This window comes from Haliaeetus leucocephalus, unplaced genomic scaffold, assembly GCF_000737465.1.
Source record: "Haliaeetus leucocephalus isolate CR32 unplaced genomic scaffold, Haliaeetus_leucocephalus-4.0 Scaffold262, whole genome shotgun sequence".
Classification (NCBI taxonomy): domain Eukaryota; kingdom Metazoa; phylum Chordata; class Aves; order Accipitriformes; family Accipitridae; genus Haliaeetus; species Haliaeetus leucocephalus.
The window spans coordinates 4,380,697-4,403,639 of record NW_010972698.1 but is presented as its reverse complement, the minus strand read 5'-3'; the positions used below and the strand labels follow the sequence as shown (position 1 = coordinate 4,403,639).

At 41.2% G+C, this 22,943-nt stretch overlaps 1 protein-coding gene across 1 annotated transcript in view; it reads left to right on the top strand.

The window, feature by feature from the left end:
- IL1RAPL2 (interleukin 1 receptor accessory protein-like 2) overlaps nt 1–22,943 on the top strand; it is a 387,096-nt gene that overhangs the window by 170,882 nt on the left and 193,271 nt on the right. Inside the window, exon 2 of the mRNA XM_010568937.1 lies at nt 22,291–22,564. Coding sequence (XP_010567239.1) covers nt 22,291–22,564 — 274 coding nt within the window. The remainder of the gene's footprint in view (nt 1–22,290; nt 22,565–22,943) is intronic.

Below are 22,943 nucleotides of genomic sequence, written 5' to 3'. Positions count from 1 at the left end.
TCAGAGCATGTGGAGGGACCGTGTGATGGCTCCTGTGGGAGGTTAGTGAGCAGAGTCCCTGTAGGCTTTTCTCTGCTTCAGCGAGCAGAAGGAGCCCATGTAACCACTGGCTGCTCATGGGTCAGTGCCACTACGTGAGACCAGCCTTGCACGGTGCTTGAGCTGTGAATCATCAAGACCACGCAAGGAGATTGCTCTGCATCTGGGGAGGGGAAACCTCAGCCTTCCCACTTGCTTAGCGGGGCCCGTGCCGACGAGGTGTGCGGGGACGTGGTGCAGACGGTGCCGGACCTGCTGCAGCCCAGTGCCTTGGCAGCAGTCCCACGCTCAGCTCTTTGTAAGTGCAGCATGGGCATTTTGAGCCAGAGCTGCGGCAGCTTTAACAGCTTGCAATGCAGATCTGAAACGCATGTGTGTGCGGTCTGGTGCTCTCCTGTAAGGCTTGGTAACTGTATGTCTCCTTTGAGATTGCTCCTTCCCTTGGGACGTTGCTCAGAGGTATGTAGCCTCCTTGCTGCTGTGCATGCCCACAGGCTGCCGGGGCCATGCAGCGAGACCCGGGAGGCTCAGCAAGAGGCAGCGTGTGTTTGTAGTGGCGATGCCGCTCTGAGGTCCTGCTGAGTGCCCTTCTACTCATACCTGCACCCTGCTGCTGGAAAAAAGACAATTAAAGAGAGGGTTGTCTGCATTGACTGGTTGCCAGCACCAGTCCTCTGAAGTGCCTTTGGGGAGACTGGGTCCTCCGGAGGAGGATTTTTGCCCGCATGATGTGCTGCTGTGGAGGTAGGCACAGCACAGCTGAGGCACTCTGCCAAGTGGGATTCACCCTCTGCACAACTGGGAGATTCACATTCCCCCCAAACCTGTTGCAGAGGAACTTGCCCAGGGCCACCTGCCCCTCAGCTGCCCATCCTGGGAAGGAAAGATCTCCCAGTCAGTGCTCTTAGGTACTTCTTGCAGGAGGTAAAAGAAAAAAAGTGCGAAAAGTAGGATAAAGATCTCACCAGTTACTGTAATATTCTGGAATCTGGGTTTTGTGTATCCCTTTACACTGGCTCCTGGCACTGTATGACCGCTGTCATATACTTAAACTGAACCAAGGTGAAAAAAAGGCAATTAAGCTTTAATCAGGGTCACGATTCACTTCAGGTATATGTTTCCCTTTATAAAGTGATTTTTTTTAAGCCTTTTTTTTTTCTTTGCCTGCTCTGGAGCACAGGCGAGGGCAGCGCAGGTCGGAGGAGAAGCAAGCGGCGGGGGGCAGCGGTGAACCTGCAGGGCACGGCCAGGAACCACTGCCAGACAAGCCACCGCTTCACACTTGCTGGTGCTGCGGTCTAATAGGATAGTGAGAGCAATTGGTGATGCTTATTAGGTTTCCTCCTGGTCTCAAATGAAAGCAAAGTTTTGCAAACAGCTCGCTGTGACATGTGAAGACCTGGCTTGGAGCCCTGGAACTCCACCGTGATAAGTGTGGAGATACAGTAGCCTGTTTGGAAGAAGCCACCCATTCAGCGTGGCCACAAGGAAAATTTTTGGCAACCTTTGCCCTGAACCATAAACTTGACTCTGTGGGATCTATGAACAGTTGTCTGGAGTCCTGCAAAGCGTCCCAGCTCTGTGGAAGGTTTGTACCACAGCTGGCTCTCCCACTAGCTGCGTGAAATGTGCAGATCAGTGATTTTCCACTGTAGCATGAAGGATCTTTTATAGCATTTGTAGAACTTCACCCTTTTTGAGCTATAACTTCATGGATACAATGTACTGCAGGTGCAGGTGGAATACAGTTGCTATTTTTTTAAGGGACAGACAGTGATGCTTGGCCTTTGATGTGATTTGGGGATGAAAGCTTTAAAATACAAATAAAAAACATAGTGTGAAGAAATTGGCCGAATAAGTAAGTTTCTTTTTTCCTACTGAACTGACAGCCTGGAGATTTTAGGGCTCGCTCTGTTCGGAGAATAAAACCAAGTGCCACACCATTGCCTTAATGAGCATCACTCTCAACGTGATGCAGCCATATGGCACTAAACACTCCTTGCTGGCTCATGCATGGGTGACAGCACCATTCGCTCTGTATGGGCTGGCTCGCCGTTGAAGCTGAAGTCCAGCCCACAGCATAGTGTCCCTTCTGGTGACGATGTTACGGACATCTGTCCCTTGCAGAATGGTTTGGGGTCATGTATTTGAGTCACATCACTTCCCCATGTGGTCCTCACTTCATCTCCTTAGAAATGGAAGTGGTCAAGATCTCCTGAGCTGTCGGGGCAGGTATTGTGTAAAAGCTGATGCTGAATGGAAAGGAAGTTCCAAGTCAAGAAAGGCAGCACCAGGTTTTTCCAGGGAGAAAATAATGTTAGTTTGAGTACAATCAGGAACAGGCTTTTATAAATGAAAAGGGAAACTAAATTCAGAAATCACAATAGCTGTTAAGGAAATCAAATAGAAAAATGATGTGGAGGTGGTTAGCTATAGGTTCTTGTTTGGTTTTGTTTGTTTGTTTTATAAAACAGTGCACTTTAAGTCCTCAGCCAACCCTTCTAATCTGAATGCCTCTCTCTTCATCTGTATTTAAAAAATAGGCAGACTTGTGTAGCCAGCTGTCTCCAGAAGCAGACTGAGGTGTTGAAAGTTCAGCTAGAATATTCTTGTTCATAGATTGAAAAGGAAAAACTGGTGGGGAAAAAGAGGGGAGCCAAGATTGAAAAAAAATTAAACCTCAACCCTTTAAGGGATCATCTCAAGTGTATCACATAGCAAACCCACACCTTCAGAGAGCTTTGAGGGTGGTGTGTGTGGGATGCTGATGGGGAGGTGCCCCATGAGTGGTGCTAGGTGCACACAACTCCTCTGAGGAGGGCTCTAGCGGTGGACTCTCCCAATTTGGGGATCCTTCAGTGCTCAGGGCATAGCAGAGACGTCTGTGGTGTAAGTCTAAATTGCGGTCTCTGCTCTTGGACTATGACAACTGTGAGGTGAAAATAATGTGGAAGGCTGATGATTTCAGTCTAGGTTTAATTTTGATTATTATTATTTTTTTATCCTGGAGACCAAGTAAGCCATGAGCGGGATGCTTATGCAGTGAAAGGTGTGGGCTGCAGATTTGTGTTCAGTTCCCTTCACTACCATTGCCTTCATCAGGAACCGCCTGAACAGTGTCTTTTTTAAAGAGCTACTGTGTATGAAAATGTTTTCTTGCCTTGGAGCTTCAATATTTCTGTTTTCTTGAGGAAACGGGGATAATTATTACTTCCTTTTATCTACTTTTCTTATCAACTTTGTACATTCCTGGGGGTAAGCCTATTTTTATCTGTTTGATAAACATCTGGGCATGGCCTGTGATTTTTATTCAGCACACTAAGTGGTGAACGTGCATAATAATCACACAGAGGAGATGACCAAGTGCTATGTGGCTGAACCTTGGTGGCTGTACAAGTACCAGTTTACTTGCATGTTTGAATTGCAGAATTGAGGCTTTTTGAAAACTCGCGTGTTTTACAAATGCTAGTTAGGAAAGGATGCCCATTTTGCCCCCTTTCTAAATGTGGTTCCAGTGTCACAGCAATGTATTATTTCTTTAATTGCCAGAGTTCCCCAAGACTTTCCCATTTCAGCTTCGTTCAGGTTTCTAGGCTGAGATTAGGAGTAAGAGGTACAGCTGCTCTGTGTGCTCAAACGACTGCCAGGGCATAGTTTGTATGAAAGCATGGGGACGTTGCATGCATAGGAATGAACTTTCCGGCAATATTTTTTTTCTAGCGTACTGGTTTACTAGTATAATAACCATTTTTAATAAACCAACATTGTGTCAACAAGGCTATTGGCCAGATGGCACATTTAGTCAGGTTTAAAGTGCAAGTGTACTCTGTGTAAGTAATAAATGACAATAAATTAGCACAGTAAAAGTAATAAAAAAAAGTGGCTTCCCACATACTCATATGGCCAAATATTAGAGGTTGGGAGGGAATTGCTATAGTTCATTGCTAAGTGGCATAAAAGTATAGAACAAGCGGGATGGAAAATGTCATATTGGCATAGTTGTTTTGCAAGTGTTAGTGTTAACAAAGCTCTTTTGACAAAGTCTGTACTAGATCATTTTTTCTAACAAAAGAAAATCAGAGTTGAAACTGCATCTTTAATGGCCAAGGGATTTTGTTAGCATATTCATCTTGCCTCTGAAGGGTGGGCAGACTTCGTCTCCTCAAGAAGGCTGTCCTAAGATAGCCTTCACCATTTGGGGGGATGTAAGACCAGAGAAAGCCTGGCCTTGGCAAAGCTGGAATAAATGATCTTCAGATACTTTTGTAGGAGGTCTTCTTTCATTTGCAGCTTGAAGCTTAAAGAGTACAATGCTTGGTCTCACCTGACTATGAAACTTTTGTCAAAGCTCAAAAGAGACTTGGTAAAGCTACAGACATAAAAAATGCTTGAATGATTCAGCCACCTCCTTGTGAACAATGTCTTTTCCGTCCCCAAAGAAATTCCATCTTGCTTGTACATCATTCCACTAGGGAAGCTTGGGTGTGTACGGCCAGAATATTTTTAGTTGTTGTCTCCCTGCAACAAAAGCGGCAATCCTCCTACAGGCAGAAAGGAAAGGGCAAGGTGCTTGTAGGAATTCCCACTAGAATGTTTAAAACAGAGCAAACCCTCATCTGAAGGCTCTTGTGGGGAGGAAAGCAAACTTTAAATGTCCAAATTTTGAAGTTTTTACTGGCGTACAGAGTGCATATGAACGTAGTTAAACTCTGTGGGTTGAAACAATGCAAAAAGCCCAACCTGTAGGAGATGCAAGAAAAAAAAAAAAAAAGAAGGAAAAAAAAGAAAAAAAAGCTTGTGGCAGCCTGGTACTTGTGAAAGGTTTGGAAGTCAGAGGCGACGTGCTGAACTTTCTTCATTGAATGTGGACAGTAGTAATTAAAATCTAGAGGATTTAGAGTACAAGGCTGCACTGTCAAAGGAGGCTGAGCTGTGTGCAAACTGGTTTGCCGGGAAGCAGCCTTTAAATCAGAATTTCTTGAGCTGTGGTCCATAACACATCAGAAAGTGACCCCCGCATAAGCTATGAAAAGACTGAAAAGAAACAGTGCAGTATAAAGTGGAATCGAATAAAAGCAAGAGAAACATTTTAAAATCTAAGCTTATTTTGATGTGAAAATCACTATGGCAGCAGGGTGAGTAACAGCTGTTCATTGCTTCCCTCAGATCTAGCTTAGGTTATTCTTTGATTTAGGACTGTTTCAACTGCCAGCTGATGCCCTCTGTCCACTGGTAAATCTTAGTCCCTCTGGCTTAGATCTAAACTAGATTGGGGTTTACAGAAATGACTGTTCCCATCCGCACTGCTCTCCTAAGCCATCACAGTTCTTCTGTGGTGCATATTGCTGATGTACAATGTACTCTGGTCACCCTTGCATGGGGTAGAAAGCGCCGGCTTATGTTGATCTCCAAGGAATTTTATTGAACTTTACTAAAATAGATGGTTTAGAGAAACAAGCAATGATAGGGTAGATTTTATTAATTATTTCCCTTAAGATCCATTCAGGGATGCAATTCCTGCAGTTTCAATTTTTTTTGTTATGCCTTAGGGAATACCACAGCTAAAAACAAACTCAATGGTCTTGATTATTAATTTACTTTATAATTAAAGAAAGGGAAGAACAAAGTACAAAACCAACCTAGTGTACTTCAATTACAATTTCCTTCTCTCCACCAAAAGTTCTTCCCAAAGATTATGTGTTTGAGAGTTGGCTTGCCTCTGGGAGCTCTTCTTTTAATGCATGAAATCTGAAGCATATCGCTTTCAAAATTAATAGAAAGTCCCATCTTAGGGCACCCTGGGCTAGATCTATGTTAGCACATAATTTGGTGCAGCAAGAGCGGATTGTTAGAACAAAGGATGTGGGGCAGAAACGTTCGTATCTAAATGGGATGTGGTTTGTGGGGGTTTGCTTCAAACCAGATTGAATCCTGGGGTTCTGCTGATCCCTGGGACTGTACGTCTCCCAGCCTCCTGTCTGCTTTGGAGCAATCTGATTACCAGCCATTGACTTGGACCTGTTTGCCTCCATGCGGGGCAGGAGTGCATATGTGTGTATACCTGTAGCGGAGCCTCCAGGGTAATATCTTCGTGATGAAATGTAGTTTCTCTACACCAAAACCCCCTTTGTGGTTTGAACTGAGAGAGGTAAGGGCAGACGACAGTAGGATTTGATTCAAAGCTGCACTACTGCTCTGAATTGTAACAATAATGTGGATAAGCTGACCAAAATCATGTGAAGGACAGCAGCAGGATGTTGAAGGTAGGGGAGGAGGTCTGCCAGGGATCTGTAAATCAGCTCACAAATAAGCAGGTGTAATTCTTAGTTCTGCTTCTTTTATTCAGTTATTTTAAAGAATCTCTTCAAGGCACAGTCTTGCGGCAGGTGAAATTAATGTGTGTGAATGTTTTTTATTAAAAATAAATGCATCTCTTTGCAAATCTCTCTTTTCCTTTAACAAAGCAAAAATGAAGTCCAATGTTTTAGACATGCTTTGACAAGTATTATCTTCCCTGTGAAATGGTGTCTTGGTGAACTGCATTGCAAAAACAGTGCTGTACTGGGATTGTGGTACTGGTTGGTACTGTGTGTGGGACCTTTACACGTTCTTTGTTATCCTGGCATACACGAGCTTAGTTTGGGACATAAGAATATGTTGCTTGCTTTATTGAGAGAACTGTAGTTACCTTTCTTCCTGGTTTTTGCTGTACGTGGGAGAAATTTTGTCCTTAGAGTTTGTGAGGAGTTAAACACTACCTCTTGTCATCAATACTACGTGAAGGTCAGTGTGCCCGTGTGTAGCACCGTGACACCCTTTGAGATGCTTCCAAGCAGTTCTATGGCTTGAGCAGTGAGTCTGAGCAGATACCTACCAGGGTGGGAGCTGGAGAACCAGGCTGGGGGCTTGGGGTTCCCCTAAGCAAGCTTGGTTTCAGCAACTGAGGTGGAGGGAATTTTACCAGTTACGGTGTTTGAAGTTTTAGCACTTTCAGGTATCTCAGCAAATGAACTGAATGTTCCTTTTGTTCTGATGGGTTTTGTCTGGAGCTTTAATTAATTATGAGGTGAAATTCTGTTTGGACTGGGTCCAGGCATGCTTACTTTTTGTATAAGTAGTTTAGTTTTAAAAGTCATTTGAAACTCACTTGGAGGACCTTGGACTTCATCCGTTTTCTTAGCAGTTCTCAGAGAAGTAACTGGATGTGGTAAGCTGATGAAATGCAACCAGATAATTACCTATGCACGGTCACCAGTGTTCCATATTTAAATGTCATAGGATGACAATATTATATTCCTGAACTGTACTGATATGATGAAGTATCTTGCGATTGTATAAAATTGTGTTTGAATGAAAATATATGAAAACGAGCAGCTTGACAAATTTCCTACCTATGTAAGGAATTTACAAAGAGTGCACATATATACCCTCTCCTGGCAATACTAATTTTTTATACTTACTGTATAAAAACTGCAGAGCATTCATAGGAGGAGAATTTTTCCAATAATTAGTTACTTGATCTTGAAATAGAAACATTGTTTAATAAAGAGTAAAGGGAAACAGTATCCATTTCCATTTTACAAATGATGAATAGATTATAAACCCCAGAGTTGTGTAGGTGTTTAACTCTTATAGGGAATGGATACTTAATTATCTTTGATGGCCTGGGCCTTAGAAACTGTAATTTCTTTACTACCATAAACAGTTCATCCAAAACTGTGATTAAAGGCTTAAGGAACATGTAGTTAACTCATAAAAATATGTAAATAAATTTTGCTGATTCATTGCACTGTAAAGCATATGCTTATTTATTATTATAAATGAAGCTCTAATGTAGCTCATGCAAAGTCTTAAATGAGTGCCATTCTTTTTCATTAGGTAGCTCTTTAAAATCAATAATGTTTTCTTTAAGAGAAAGCTTTGGCTGTTACTAATTTAAATCTCATTAACTTTTGCCTATTTTTTCCTGAGGTTCAGTTGGAGCTACATTTTTCATTTAGATTTGAAGCTGTAGGCTACATGTAATTCCATTTAAAAACCCAAGGTAGGCAGGAATAATGTTGGGTTAACAGTAATTTAGAGAACCAAAAACTCAGAATCTTTTGCATGCAGCCTACACTTGTCATTTAGAAGTAAATGGTCTTCCCAACACAAAGTTTGGAGATGCATGGGTGTTTGAGAAATCCTTTCCTAATTAATGTAAAGTTTGCAAGAACAGGTTGAAAGTCTCTCTTTCCAGCACCAGTTTCTTTTGATTTATGTACATGTATGTGCAGTGAAAGTTTGTGAATATTCTTGAGACTCAGGGTTGTAACCCCAGTCCCCTATGTCCATACCTGTGTTTGCATGTCTGTTGGTTTGGATCTAGTGCGACACTGCTGTCATTCCTCCCATCCTTCAAGTGTGTTATCTGTGCTCTCTAGAGTGCCAAGACTATTTTTGAATATATGCAAATAGAAACAAAGAAGTGGAGGGTGCTTTATGCCTGCTGAGTAGATTAGTCTCTTCTAACAGGAGGCTACTACACAGAGAAGCAGTCCAATAGCAACTGGGCTATTAGTGATGCTTTTTGTTGTCTCAAGTTTGTAGCCCATTAATGAGGTCGTGTTTGCTTATCTTTCTCACTGAAGACACACTAATCAGTCCCAGGGAAGAGGAAAAAAATTCCAATTCTCATCATTTTGATGACATACTTTGGAATATTTAGTATTAAACAATACCAAAAAATTGCATTGTAAAGGTTTATGCAGCCCTGGGCAGTCTGGAGATTGAAAACTTAGCACAGCTTTTAAAAATAGTGGTTGGCTGGAAGGGTTCTGGCACCGTGTTATTCACTGCACATCAAAATTAACACGTTACAAGCAGTGGTTATTTTCAATTATGTAAAATCAGATGAGTCTTTAGAGATTAAAATGAGATTTGTAATGGCTTAGGAGAATTCTTAAAATTGACAACTTGACACAGCATGATTTCAGATTATGTGAAATCTGGCATGAGGATATTTATATTACTGTTTGCAAAGATTCTATTCAAAGTCATCATGATGGAAATATTTACAATGAAGACATAATAATGTCTTTAATATGCAAAACATTCTAATTGCATTTCTTACACTGTCAGCCTCAGTGAAATATCATTTATTTCACAAGTGACACATGAAAAAATATGATTGCATTTGTGATACTCTTATTTTTTAACAGAAACACAACAGTAAGTGTCTTCATCTTTGAAGAACTTCTCTTTATCAGCAATTCTGTCAACATAGTTTGTATGACGTCTGCATCTCTCTATTTCTGATTCATACCCCTGGTTCTGACACAGTCTCTCTCTGTTTTATTCTCCTTCCTCTTTCACAAAGAGGGTTTGCTGAAGGGATGTGCTTCCAGGAGTATTGGCACCCAGTGCTGTAGGGTGCAGAGGTTGTGTAGGGTGTACTGAACTGACCTCCGTGGGAGCTGAACACCATCATCACCTCTAAGGCTGGACCTTGTATCTTACGAAAACAAGACTGATTTGTTGCCATCAAATTCTGCTTTAACCTTGGTGAGAGCCAATTCAAAGTGCTTTTTTGGTGCCCTGGGAACACGTGTTATATTGTCAGAGATCTCTCACTTCACTTCCCTGTCTGTAGCCCAAAATCCCTACCCTGAGGTCACATGCCTCCTGTGTGCTTTTTCCCCTCCGGCTGGGAACAGTCGTTTCCCTCTTTCTTCAGATGTAGAGCTGGACAGATGACAGTTCTGTCATCTGAACTGAAAAATCTGTCATTGTGAACTGAAAAAATAGTAAAGCTAAAATAGTAATAAAATTGACTAGGTCGAATTAAATAGAACATTTTTAATTGGGAATGCATTCACTCACAACACTGTTTGTTGAAATTAATCCCCCCCATCCCCAGCTTCCCCACTGAACACTATTTGCTGAATTCAACTTGCATTTAGCAGGGGCGATGAGGGAAGGAGGAGGGACTGGGGGGCAGGAGAGCCTCCCCTGAGCTGGGAGCCAGGAGCCTTTCCCGAGCCTGCCAAGAGGAGCGGGGACACGAGTCCCCAGGGCACGGAGCATTTGGAGCCCCTCAAACTCATTGAGTTAACTGCAGCCACTCTTAGAATTGAGCACCCTCTTTGTGAAGAAGATGGATGGATGAAGAAGGTATCCAGCTTTGTATTTCTGTCCCGTCTTCCCCAATCACTGAGAGTTTTTTTTCTGGTTTTAGAATTTAAATACTGATTTTCCGTATTTTAAAACATGGTTTCCTGAGTGGAAAACATATTGATTTTCTTTGGGGTGATACCTACAGAAGCCAATCCAGGTGTAGCCATGCCAATGTTTTGTTGTATTAATCATTTTAAAATACTACTTAAATGCTTGTCCTCAAACTGTTATGGCAGTCAGTTCCCAAGGCTGGGAAAGTAAATGTTGGCTGGGGGTTAGGTCAAGAAACTGGGAGTGAGCAAGAAGCATGATAGAAGATGAGCAGTCTCCACATTGCTTACTGAGTGTTGAGTAACCAGTCAGTACAAGTGGAGAGACATTAATTTAAAAAGTTACTGCAGTTGTGTAGTTTTTGTGGTTTATTAGTAGCTCAGGTGGAGGCTTTTATGTTGATTTTTCAGAGTTATCTTTTAACATTGAATTCTGATGATTTAATAACGATGTGCTGATGGATGGTGGGGCTGCAGGATGGTGTCCCAGCTGAAGGCTGTGGTGACGTCCAAAGAAAGGCCCCAGGTGCCAAAGGCCCCCTGGCTCCCCTCCTGCATCCCAACACGCATCTTTGGCCAGCCTCAGCCCGGAGCTCAAACATCTCTCCATCTCCTCTTGGGCGCTGCTTGGTGAAACACACGGCAGCTGCATGTTTTGCAGAGTGAGTTTGGGCTGTTGAGGATGACAGGAGGCCCATGAATAAAACACAGACCTGTTTGTTTTGTGCCGTTCTGAGCAAATGATGTATTAGTAATGAAGTATTTGCAGTTAGTCGCTTTTGCTTACTAATAAAGGAAACGTTCCTGCTGCCAGTTTTGTTTCTGGCTCGTGAAGTTACAGGACAGTGTGAGGAAAAGGCTGTAAACTGGGCTGGTTTGGGGTCTGTCCGCTTTATGATGGTTCTTATTTAAAGATCAATAGTTGCTGCTCTGCATCAGCTCGCAGCAGTGCCAGTTTCTGTGGGGTTTCAGTCAGCCATTGGCCCTGGTCGGAGTCTCCTGAGTCAAGACTTGGGAAAATGACTGGAAAGTAGATGAAGTCTCTGGGAATGTGCCCATGTGGGGAGCTGCAGCCGCGGTAATGACAAAATGGCCCCTCTCCCTAACGAGGGGCTATCACCAGGGCTGGGGCTGGGGAGGAACGGGAGCCCAAGAGAGGACCGAGAGGAGTCATGGTACTGGGGACGGGGCCGCTCAGGGCTGCCGCTGACAACTAATCTGGAAGCAGGTTGGGATTTTGGGGGATCTGGCAGACGGAGGGGGCTGCCATCACAGTCCCCTTTTCACAGCCTGTGTTTGAAAAATGGAAGTCCATGTGGTCCCATAAATGTGGCCCTTGTTTTCACTGGAGATAGATACATCACTGGGGTGTGTGGAGCTGCCGGTGGATGCAGTGCTGCAGGATGTTGCGATAGGCAGGTTTTAGAAAACGTATATGTAAATGGTAAAGGTGTACCTAAACAAATGTGCAACGCTGTGTTACGGAGCACAGCACTGCATTACCACTTGCTGCTTTACCTAGAGAGACACATCTGTAACGCAGGTAGCTCTTGTAATGGTTCATTTTCCAATCATCCTTCGCTTTTCTTTCTTACATGTAATTATAATAGCTTGCAATAAGGATAACTCTATGTTTGTTTATTTTAAATAGAAACAAAAGTCTTAAGAACAACATTTACTGTTTAAAAATATCTCATTTTGAAAACACTTCATAATTCATCAGTTACAGACACATTTTAATCAAATAACCCTCTAACACTTCTATTCATGGTTGTCCTATAAAAGCAAATATTGTTTTGATTTGTGAGTGTTCCGTTTACTGAAATGAAATTCAGTGTGTTCTGCAGTCAGGAGAGTTTCCTATTTAAATTCTGCTGCGTACGTGCAGCTAATGAATTAAAATGAGAGGAGGAATTACAACCTAGGTTAGAGCGTGGGTCACAACCTTTTCAAACAGAGGTCCACCTGTCATGCAAGTGGAAATGGTAATTGGCTCACTGCAGCTGAAATTATCTATGCCAGATAACAGGAGGAATGGCATAGCAATTGTAAAATGGTAAGTATGTCTAGATATACAAAGGTAAATGTATAGAGACAAAGCAAATGACCGAAGCTGGTTATTTGTTGCAAGTAGATTCAGATGAACTTGACTTGTTCCTTTCTATTCATGAGCATGTCTTGATTTAAAGTTGTGCATTCTTCTTTTTTTTTTTTTTTAACATTGCAATAGGTTTGTGAAGTAGTTTGTAAATGTCCAAGGCCCAAAACATTCCTTCTACCTAGTGTGTTTATGATGGGGAACTAGTTTTGTAAAGCATTTGGTAATCTTCTGATGGACTGACTGCATCTTTGTAAGCTAGAAAAATGATTAATGAGTAGGGTAGAGAGCATGTGCACAGAGATATGTGCATTTCTGCAAAAGGCTTCCTTTATGTCTCTGCAAATTATGACCAGCAAGGGCTGTGTCGGTGGTAGGACCAAATCATTGGGGTCAGTTAGGTTGGAAGAGACCTCTGGAGACCCAGAGTCTGGGCTCCTGCTCAAAGGCCTGGCATGATGGCATGGTTGGCTGTGCAGGCAAGGCAGGCACATTGGTCAGGCATGAGTTGCCCATGGTAAATGGGGAATTTGGACTACCAGAAATGTCCCTGCTGAGGTGTCCCAGTGAATAATTGCTTAAAACTTGCACAAATACCATGTAGCTCATCCAGAGGAATAACCGCGTCCTGCTTTGCTCTTGTGCTGGGGTGTGATACTATCCCTAGGCTCTTCTGCTAGTCTCCTTGCTCTCTTCTTCTGTCGAGCAGTCTTCCTCTGCCATGAGTTAGATGTAGTAAAAGCCCTTACAGCAGACCTGTGTTACTCAAGGATTCCCCTCTGCAGACAGCAGAAGAAATGAATTTAGCCCAATGTATTCAACAGGGAGTCTGTCTTCCAAACCTAATCCAAACTCAAGAGGACTGTGCCCTCAAAGCAGATAATCCAACTCAAACTGTCCACATACTTGAAAAACAGATGAAAAATAAAATAATCTTGTGCATCTACACCAGTCACTCTGCCCCACAGGGACCAGAAATTTAATAGAGTTTCATTCTCTTTAATTTTAAATTCGTATTATTCACAGCTCTTTCCTGCAATTCCCTGCTGGGAATAACAAGCAGTGGATATAGAGTTTCCTAATTGTGTGATTACTTGAGACTGCAACTACCTGATCTGGGATCTAGTTTCCATTTACTTTACCTTCAGTAACTTTATTCAAAAGGACTAATGAAAAGAGACTCATCAATTATTGAAATGAATTCAGCTTTGTTCCCAAAGTTTGCATGGTGCTAAAGACTTGAAAACAGAAGTGTGTGAAAGTCTCCATGGGTTAATGTGGTTGGCTGGAGAATATTAAAACCATCTCAGAGAGTGTCCTTAAAGAGCTCGTGTATAGTCAATACCACTTAAAATATTAATTGCATATATCTTCAAGTATAAAGCATATTTCCAGTGTGTTGCTCCTTACCTGAAACCTTCTTAGGATAAATTTTTATTTATACATGCAATGGAATATTTTCAGTCTGTTTTACTCATTACTTAAATCAGTTATTATTTTTCCTTTTCTTGGATACTGGTTCTTGTTTTCTTTTTCTATCTAATTTGTCTACAGGTAGTTCTGTGCACTAGATAAGTATCAGAGATGCTGGGAAATCTCTCTTTGTGCTTTTCCATCGTTCATTGACTTCCTCAGGAATCTAAAGAGCTAATAAAAATGGCAATATTCATTGTGGAAGATGTTAGAAAAAATTTTTTTTTCCCCCTTTCTGGAGCTTAGAAAGTGGAAGTATTTTTATTTACTAGATTTCGTGGGCATTATATGAAAAAAAAAAGTCGGGGTTCAGATGGGTTTCAGAGCTGGGTGAACAGCTAATTTACAGTCTTTATTGAGTTCATACCTGTGTTTGCGCTGAGTTGTTGGATGCCCGAGTTGTTTGTTTATGGAATTTTAATTTTAGTATTTAACAGGAAAGTTTTGTTACTTGTTCAGTCCAAGAAGCAGATTGTAATGTCACATAACTGATCTGGCCACTCCAATCTAGAGCAACATACTTTCTGTTTAAAATAATATTCCCTTGCTACTGGGATAAAGAAAAAAGGGAGATGTGCTAATTTAATGATGTTATTTCATGGCTGACTTTGAAGAAATGGGGATTCATTTATAGATCCATAAACAAGAAAAATTTAATTGTTTGGATAACTTGTTCACTGCAGATCACTCACTTGACTTCTGTGGGAGCAAAGATGGAGGCTGGGCAGAGGCAGGAGCTTTTGTAAATGAACTTTCCCCCAACTTTTCCAAACCTGCCTGCCCCAGTGTGGGAGGGGAACCGCAGCGGGAAGGGCAGGGGCCAGGCAGCGCAGGAGGGGCTGAGAAGGCAGGACAGGCTGGGGTGGTACATTCCTTGAACCCGCGTCTGGGACTTCACGAAATACACAAAAGCATAAAACCATGATTCTTTATTGTTCATGTCCTGGCTCTACCGCTGTTGATTTTCAAGGTGCCTTCTACATTGTTTTCTAATGTGGTGACAGCCACGGAGAATCAAGGCATTACACTGAATATTTAAAACGAAACTGCTTTATAAGTTCCAATTTCTGTACTGTTCACTTCAGCACAGGCTCTTTAAAAACCTGCCAGATATTGAAGTGATTAGGAGATCAAGGTCACCAAGCACTCATTTTTAGGGTAAATATGCTGCATTTTAAACAGTTGCTTTAGTGCTCTCCTCTTCTCTTTCTCTGTGCTCAGCACAGCATTCTGCTTGAAGCGAAGAGCACAGCTTTGGAAGGGCACTTCAGTTCAGGTCCATCTGTCTGCAGGAACATCTGACTTGGAAGAGGTAGCAAAGAATATGATGAGACCAGAGATTTCCTTTCCATCACAGAATGTGTTTCAGAGCTCTCTGTCTCCAGCAAAATCTAACCTGCCAGCTGTGATTTGCTCTTTTCTCCATCAGCAAGCATTCCCGAAAATCGCTGTGATAAGGTGCCACCTGAAAAGCTGGCTCTGACAAGTGCTACAGGATGAAATGCATCTGTCCAGTAACTTCTACTGACACTACTTTAGCATTTTTGTTCTTCAAGTATAATTTCTAAGTCTCAACCTCATTAATATGCCATTCCTCCTGGAAACTGAGAATTTGTTCAGGGTCCAAGCTGGTTTTTTTCACTCCCTAGAGAATTTTAGAGATTGGCGGTCTAATAGTATGTTCTTTCTTTTGCATTTTCAATGTAAGACTAAAATGCTTCTGGCTCCATATGCATATGTAAGTCAGGACAGAGCACTCTGTTGTTATTTGGACCTCTGGCAGTATATATTTACAGTTTGTTTGACCTCAAAGGAAATCATGAGTGTTCGGCTGGAATATTTGACATTTGATTTGGGTTGTTTAGCTGTGGCTCATAAGTAAAGCTGCTCAAAAAAAATAAAGCCTATACAAGCCTTAAAAATCTTTTCGCCCATCTTATAGAAATTTGAAGCTTTGATCAAAATTTGGAAAAAAATTAGCCAATGTATAAGGATAAGTAGATGCATTTTTCCTTATTTATGAGCCAGATTTGCAGCGTTGCTAAATCTAATGAGTTTTTTGCACTCATCATTATTTCATTTAGGAATTTTGGACTATTTGCACTTTCACATGTCTTCAAAGTCCCAAACTTTTTGCCAGTAAGTTTGAATGGTCTAAATCTTGCTAGAAAACATTCAGAAAATGGAGATCAGAGTAGAGAAACTACAAATTCTGTGAGTGATGCTCTTCTTAGATGTTGTGTTTCTACAGCAAAATAGTCTTGGTTGATGACTGCTGAATCTAGATGTTACTGTGATAGAAATGAATTATTTAGTTAAAGTTGTTAACAGGGTAGTAGGAGAAACATTGCAAAATTCACTCAGCTTGAATCATGATAAACTTGTTTTTTTCTGAAGATCAAAGGTGGTTTTCTAAGTGGTCTTCATCTCTAACAGATATATTTTTTTGATTTGCTATATCCCTCACGGGAGAACTGTTTGATTTTTATTTTTTTTTCTAAAATGCAGCTTAAAACATGAGCATAGTCAGAGTCAAAAACGAGTGTTCACTTGACTCAAAGAAGGGTGGAACTCACAGAAAAGAAACATCACAGACACTTTACCTGAACTTCCTTCTCCTTTCCTCCCTGCTTGCTATTTGAGACCTGCTCCCCCGCTGCTGGAGAAGGTCACCCTCCACTCCTTTCTGAAGTACCGCCAGCGTAGCCTTCTCCTTCTCCTCTGTAAAACCGGGTAACTTGCTCTCCGTGTCAGAGATATCAGCTCAGATGTCTTTCGGTAGAGTGGATTTTTATTAATTGTTATGAGAGAGTCCTTCGAGCATCCAGTTTGGTGGGTCAGCTAAGCTGAGGGAGCTCTGCAAGCAAAGCTCTTACCTTGCTTTGGAGGTGACATCCATGATTTTGAAGAGTGCGCAAAGTGGTCAATAGACTGTTTTCTTTGAAGTATGTTCTCTGACCAGCAAATGTATCTCTGAATATTGGAGTATTTAAAGAATCACAGAGAGGGGTAGGGGGTCGGGGTTGCTGTCAGTTTTTAGGCAGCTCAGCTCCCTGACTCCGCTCACGGTGTGAGGAGCAGGGAAAGGCTCTGGGAGGAGGCAGGAGACGGGGTGGCAGGGGACCACGTGCTGGGCTCGGCTGACAGACAGGTCTCATGGCAGCGCCGGGCTGTGATGAGTTGCTGGCAGGGGTCTGCAAGCACCATAGCAGAATTAGCATAGCACAGCCAGAAAGCCAGAGATGTGAAACCAATTAGGTATGGTGAGCCTCATCTGACACCCTGACCTTTTGAGAAGATCATGTCCAGCCAAAGCTATTAAAGGCATTGCTGTGTTTGCTCAAATGTAAGGTGTGTTCCCTTTTGTCCAGAATCAAGAGCTGAAAATACCAAGCTGCGTAAAATTCATGGGCTGTAACTGATTTCTCCCCTTTAAGTCTAAAAAATTTGCATCCCTTTTTGGACTTCCTTAATGGAGTGCATCTATCGTTGCTACATGTCTGCAAACCCTGAGCATGATGGATATCAGTTCCTGGACTCTGCTGTTCTATGGCTAATATATAATAAAAATATAACTCCTGTATCAGAGGAATGGTTTTTTTTTTCTGACTATGTATTTACAGTCACAAGCATTGCTTGCTTTGTGGAGCAATAAATTTAATACATTAGCTAGTATATTATTTTTTAATTATTTATTTGTAGATGATTTCAATTTAAAATGAGATTTTCAGGTAACAAGGTAGGCAAACGTGTTTAACAATGCTATGATGTAAATTGCTGTAGGTGACAGATCCCTACAAAAATTATTACAGGCAGATTCGCAATGCAAAAAATTATTTATATGACAGCAAGCAGAAAGACAAATTACTTCGAGACTATGTGCATGCTCTTCTATAATTGCTCATAAATTATTATGGTTCATGTTAAAATGCATCTAGACTCCCTAGACAACTAGATTTATTTAAAATAAGAATAATGGGAAATTACCGGGAAATGTTGGGGAAGGAGATGCAGTACACACTTTGGGTGACTGCTAACATAAGAGTAGGGTAATTTATTGTTAGCCAACTTAGTCTATAATTTGCTTAATAATTTTGAAATCTTCATTTTCAATTCACTATCTCCTCAGGTTGTGTTAGCCTGGATAGATAACTGGGATGGGCCCAGTGGGGCCCCACTGTGACTTACTGCTGCTGTGTTTCCCTGCCCATGGGGGACGCATCGGGACTCTCTCCTGCACCCGTGTAGGGCTCTCATGTACCTGAACACTTTCATGTTCTACAAAATAGGATTGAATTTAGTCAGCTGGGTCAGAAGTTATGCTAAGAGGGGGGAGGGACTGACAGATAGATGGGCAAACCTCTTTTCCTTAGGAAGCTGGGCTGAAAATGGGACAATGTTTTCCATATCCTCTCAATGCTCCAAATTTTAGAAAATATTTGAAATAACTGTCTTTATTGAAAATGCCTAAAATACCCCCACAATAGATAGGATTTAATTTGAATGGGCTTTCAGTCAGGCACTTATTAAGGATCAGCTGATTATTGGGTAGCAGAGAAAAGATGTATATACACTTATATAAAAAGCGCCTCTCTCTAATGCCATTATTTTTCTCTTCTTACCACCCTGATTATATTACGTATTGAGATCCAGCCCAACAAAAATGACAGCAAACTTTGTTCTGGATAATGGAGTGCTAAACTCCACCTAAGCAGCTCCAGTCATTTGTAATGACAGCTTGGAGAATACTCCAAACGAATCTAACAATGCTCACGCTCCAGTGACTGACAGCGTGGCAAGAGGAAAAATTCCAGCTTCCACGTGAGCGTGGGGAGCCTGACCTAGATTTTAGCCTCTACAGCTTCATAAGAGGAAACGTTCTTGACTGTGTATTTAACAAGAAAAAAAGAGCAAGGGGAAAAAGTTGTCTCCTGTTTGATTAGTCTTTCTTCAATAATTAAGATTTAGTCAAGGCGCTCTGTGAGACTTCTTCCCTCCGCAGATGTCATCAACCCTATAATGAATGGTTACTCTGTTCCTTCTGTGCTCTCCTCTCCGTAATTACCACCTCCTGGCATGCAGCGGGGAGCGAGCTGCTGCAGGGGAGCAGCTGGTGCAGGCAGGAGCGCTGGGCAGGCAGCCTGCCTGCACCTTCCTCCTCCGCTGCTCTCGCCGTGTTGGGGTCAGCCTCGCCGCTGGCTGCTGAAATTCTTCCATTCGGATACTGTTAATGGGAAAAAGGTCTCTGGTGTAAATCTCCTTTTCTTTGTTTTCTTCTTAGGAGATGCAGGTGCTGGGCTGGGGTCAGGTCACCGTGCCCGGTGCCTCCACTGGAGCGCTGGCAGTGGCCGGTGGTGCACCCACCCCACAGTCTCGCTCTCCACTGGTGGCAGCGGGAAGTGGGTTTTAGCCACTCTGATGACCTGGCTGTAAATTACCATTCAAACGTCTTTCATCTGTTCCGCTGTGCTTTATATACTTCAGCACTTGTAACTTTGAAAATGAAATAGTAGAGAAGTGCACACTAGAAAGGAGAAGAAATTTTCAAATGAAAGTGGAAGTTGTGGCAGATCGAATGACACTGAAAGCTTAGTGTTCATTTGAGCTGTGCTTTGACAAGTTGTTTGGTGTGGATGTGCGAGAAATTTTATTGGAAGCAGAGGCACTTTCAGCTTCCAAAGCTGGATTTCCATATTGGGTCAGTACCTAACTCCGTAACTCTTCCTAATTGTGACTCTGCCCTGTGAAATAAATGAAAAACTGGCACCTTTCGGCTTGACCCACAAGATTTCTATGTGTGTCTGAATGTCAGTTATTCTTTACTGTGGTTTAACTTTGCTGAACAAGCACAGGTTCGAAAGCATTAGATGACATGACAGGATTAGACTGGCAGAAGATTGACATAATTAATTATATTGGCTGAATTAGTTTGGATCTAAATTCCAGTTCTGGGCACCCCCATTCATTTCAGCTTACGTCCCTAATTAGACTTTTTTGACTTTGCTAAAGCACAGGAGGAAAGATGCCTTTGAGAATACCTGTACGTCCTGAAGAACAGGGATGAGCCATCTGGAGAGCTCAGCATTGCCTTTCACATCCCTTGCTGAGAGAAGATGGCTGTAAGCTCTGCACCGCTCTTTAATTGTAAACTCACACCAGCCTAAAGAGCAGGGCTTTAAAAAAGCACAGAGCTTTTGAGAGGAAGCTCTGTATGGAGTACATTGATATCTGCTTGATGTAAAAGCCCTCAAAGCCACCTATATAAAATAATTTATGATGTCAGAACCAGGCTTTAGTGTAAAAGTGGATTGGATGGGTTTGTAGGACTGGGAGAGTTGGGTTCTTTTTCCAGCTCTGCTGCTGGTTGCCCGTGTCTGTATAACACCATCACAGAGAGAGGTGAATGCAGTGTTTGATGGGGTCCTGGCAAGAGAATGTTTGAGTTACAGTGGGCAGCTTTGGTCATGGTGAAGGATGTTAGAAATCTGGAGGGGGTGCACTGAGAACAAAAGCTTCAGTACATGATTTTCAAGTAACGATTATCCAAACTTGTCCCGTTCTGTGTGGCACTAAGCTATGAGAAGGAGAACACAGAGGAAGAAGTGATGCTGGAGCAGTGAAGAAAAGGAAAGTCAGTAGATTGCTACTGGCCTTTCGTTTTATGTCATTAACAGTAGCTGTTAAAAGCAAGAAGGAATGAATTTTAATTTTAATCAGCAGGATGTTTTTAGCAAAATGAGAATGGAAATGAAAATTGAAGTTAACCAAAACTGTGTGTACATAACTTCAGGTGAATGGTTTGGGTTTGGGCTTTTTGTGTTGAAGTAAGAACGCAGTTGGCACAACCAGCTGCTGCGTTTGCATCTGCCTGTGAGGTGGGTAGGAACGGGTAGCCTGATCCACACCACTTGGGGTGAAGGTGTTGCACGATCTCCCTTTGGCTGTCAAAATACTCTCATGACAGTAGATACATTGAAAGTACAGTTTTGAGTAATGGGTTTCCCTTCCTTCTTGAGCCTGTGTTAGTTTTACAAGTAAAATAAGATGTTACATGGAAGTTTATGTCTTAGAAACGTATGAAAGTGGTCAGTGTCAACAGGTTTAAAATATGGTTCAGTAGCATGGTTCATGTGGTCACAGTGCAATTAAAGCTGATTTACTGCAATGGGGAAATTAAAACCCTCCATTTATCATGGTTAGTTTTGAAGGATTCAAGAGAAGCCTGAAAAAATGGTAGACATAATTTAAAGGCAGTAAAAGACACTAAAAAAAAAAGGACTAGATCTGATATTCTACCACATGTAGAAATTTGGGCTCATTACATTTGTTTAGGAAGTAAATAAAAAAAATCACTTAATGAACAAATGCTATTGAAGAGTGTATATATCTAACACTTAGAGTTTGAGAATTGATACTGTAAATGCAGAAGAGGCAACTTGAACCTTACTTGGTTGAATTTGAGACAGCTACATCAAGGGTAAAGATGTTTCACTTACAAGTAGTTAGATATGATCAATAAATTCTAAAAACTGCACATTTCATCAAGTCTGTTTATTTTGGGTAGTGTATTTGCCTATTGATGATCTGCCTTTGCAGTCTTTTTCTTTGGTTATATTCTTGGTTGACTTTCAGGCTTACAGTTTTTCCAGCAATAAAAAAGATTGAATGAAAAGATCTCTGATATGTGAGGGGGGAGTTACATGTTGATATGTATGCATGTTCTAGGATTATACTGTAACTAAATGATTTAAAATAATGGGAGAAAAAACTGTAGGGAGAAGTAATCTTCTATTAAACTGGCTGACATATGTTCATCTTTAAAGTGAAGTATCAAGAAAACTGTTTCAAAAGTTTTTGCTGAACAGAACATCAAAAGATCTTTTTTTGGTTTTGTACAATTCTTGTATTAAGCTTGATTGCATAGGTAGCATGTTGTAATTGTATCCTATTGTACATAATACATATCTCTGCAGTTTGAGTAGGCTGTGGAAAAAAAAAGCTATGTGGAACTGCCTTGAAAAGAAATTATAAATGTCACATCTGTTAGTTATTTTTTTTACGTAACATAATTAGCAGAGGTGGATGGAAAAGTTCTAAGGGATAAGATTGGGATCAGATGCCAATGTACATTTTCCTCCAACAAGGAATTAAAGAATTCAAAACTGGTTTACAGGGGCAAGTAGTTACGGTGAAAACACTTGGTTTATTTATTAAAGAATTAGTGTTTGGGGAAGAAACGGAATTGGGCAGGCCCAATATGCTCTATTTATTGCCTGCACATTCGCATTTCCATGTAACTAAAAAAGGTGTATAAACACTTTTTAATTGCCAATAGCTGCTTCGGGCTTTTCGTGTTGCTATAAAACAAAGGTTCTTTCCTTTTAATTAATTGCATTGCATTTCACAAGTTGCCTTTCACTATCTTGAAAAAATATATCTGTATCTAATATTTCTTTATTATTGTTTTGCTTTCAGTTGATGGTTGCATTGACTGGTCAGTGGATCTCAAGACATACATGGCTTTGGCAGGTGAACCAGTCCGAGTGAAATGTGCCCTTTTCTACAGCTATATCAGAACTAATTATAGCATGGCCCAAAGCACAGGTCTTAGGCTTATGTGGTACAGAAACAAAGGAGATTTAGAAGAACCCATTATATTTTCTGAAGTTAGGATGAGCAAGGATGAAGATTCAATATGGTTTCACTCGGTTGAGTTGCAAGACAGTGGTTTCTACACATGTGTTCTAAGGTGGGTATTGTGTTAAAGTCTAACTAAGAATGTATAGATTGTCTTGGTTAAAAAAAATGTTTAAATTTAGCTCTCAGGATTGAGATATTCTTCCAGTTAATATATACTAATTATTTTTATTCTCATAATCATGTATGTCAGATAATGCTTTGTCTTAAAATTAGTTTCCCTAGTAATTATAGTTACCTCTTCCAATAGCTATAATTAAACATGTGCTTTTACTTAATTACTTTTTTTTTTTAAGTCCAGCATTTGCAAATTCTCAATTTGCCACAAACCTTCACAACTGGATACTTCTTAAATCATGAAGTATTTTGGTTAAGTAATGCTCTTTTTCAAATCCTCTGAGTTATTCAAGAGTTAGACATAGTTTGAATTA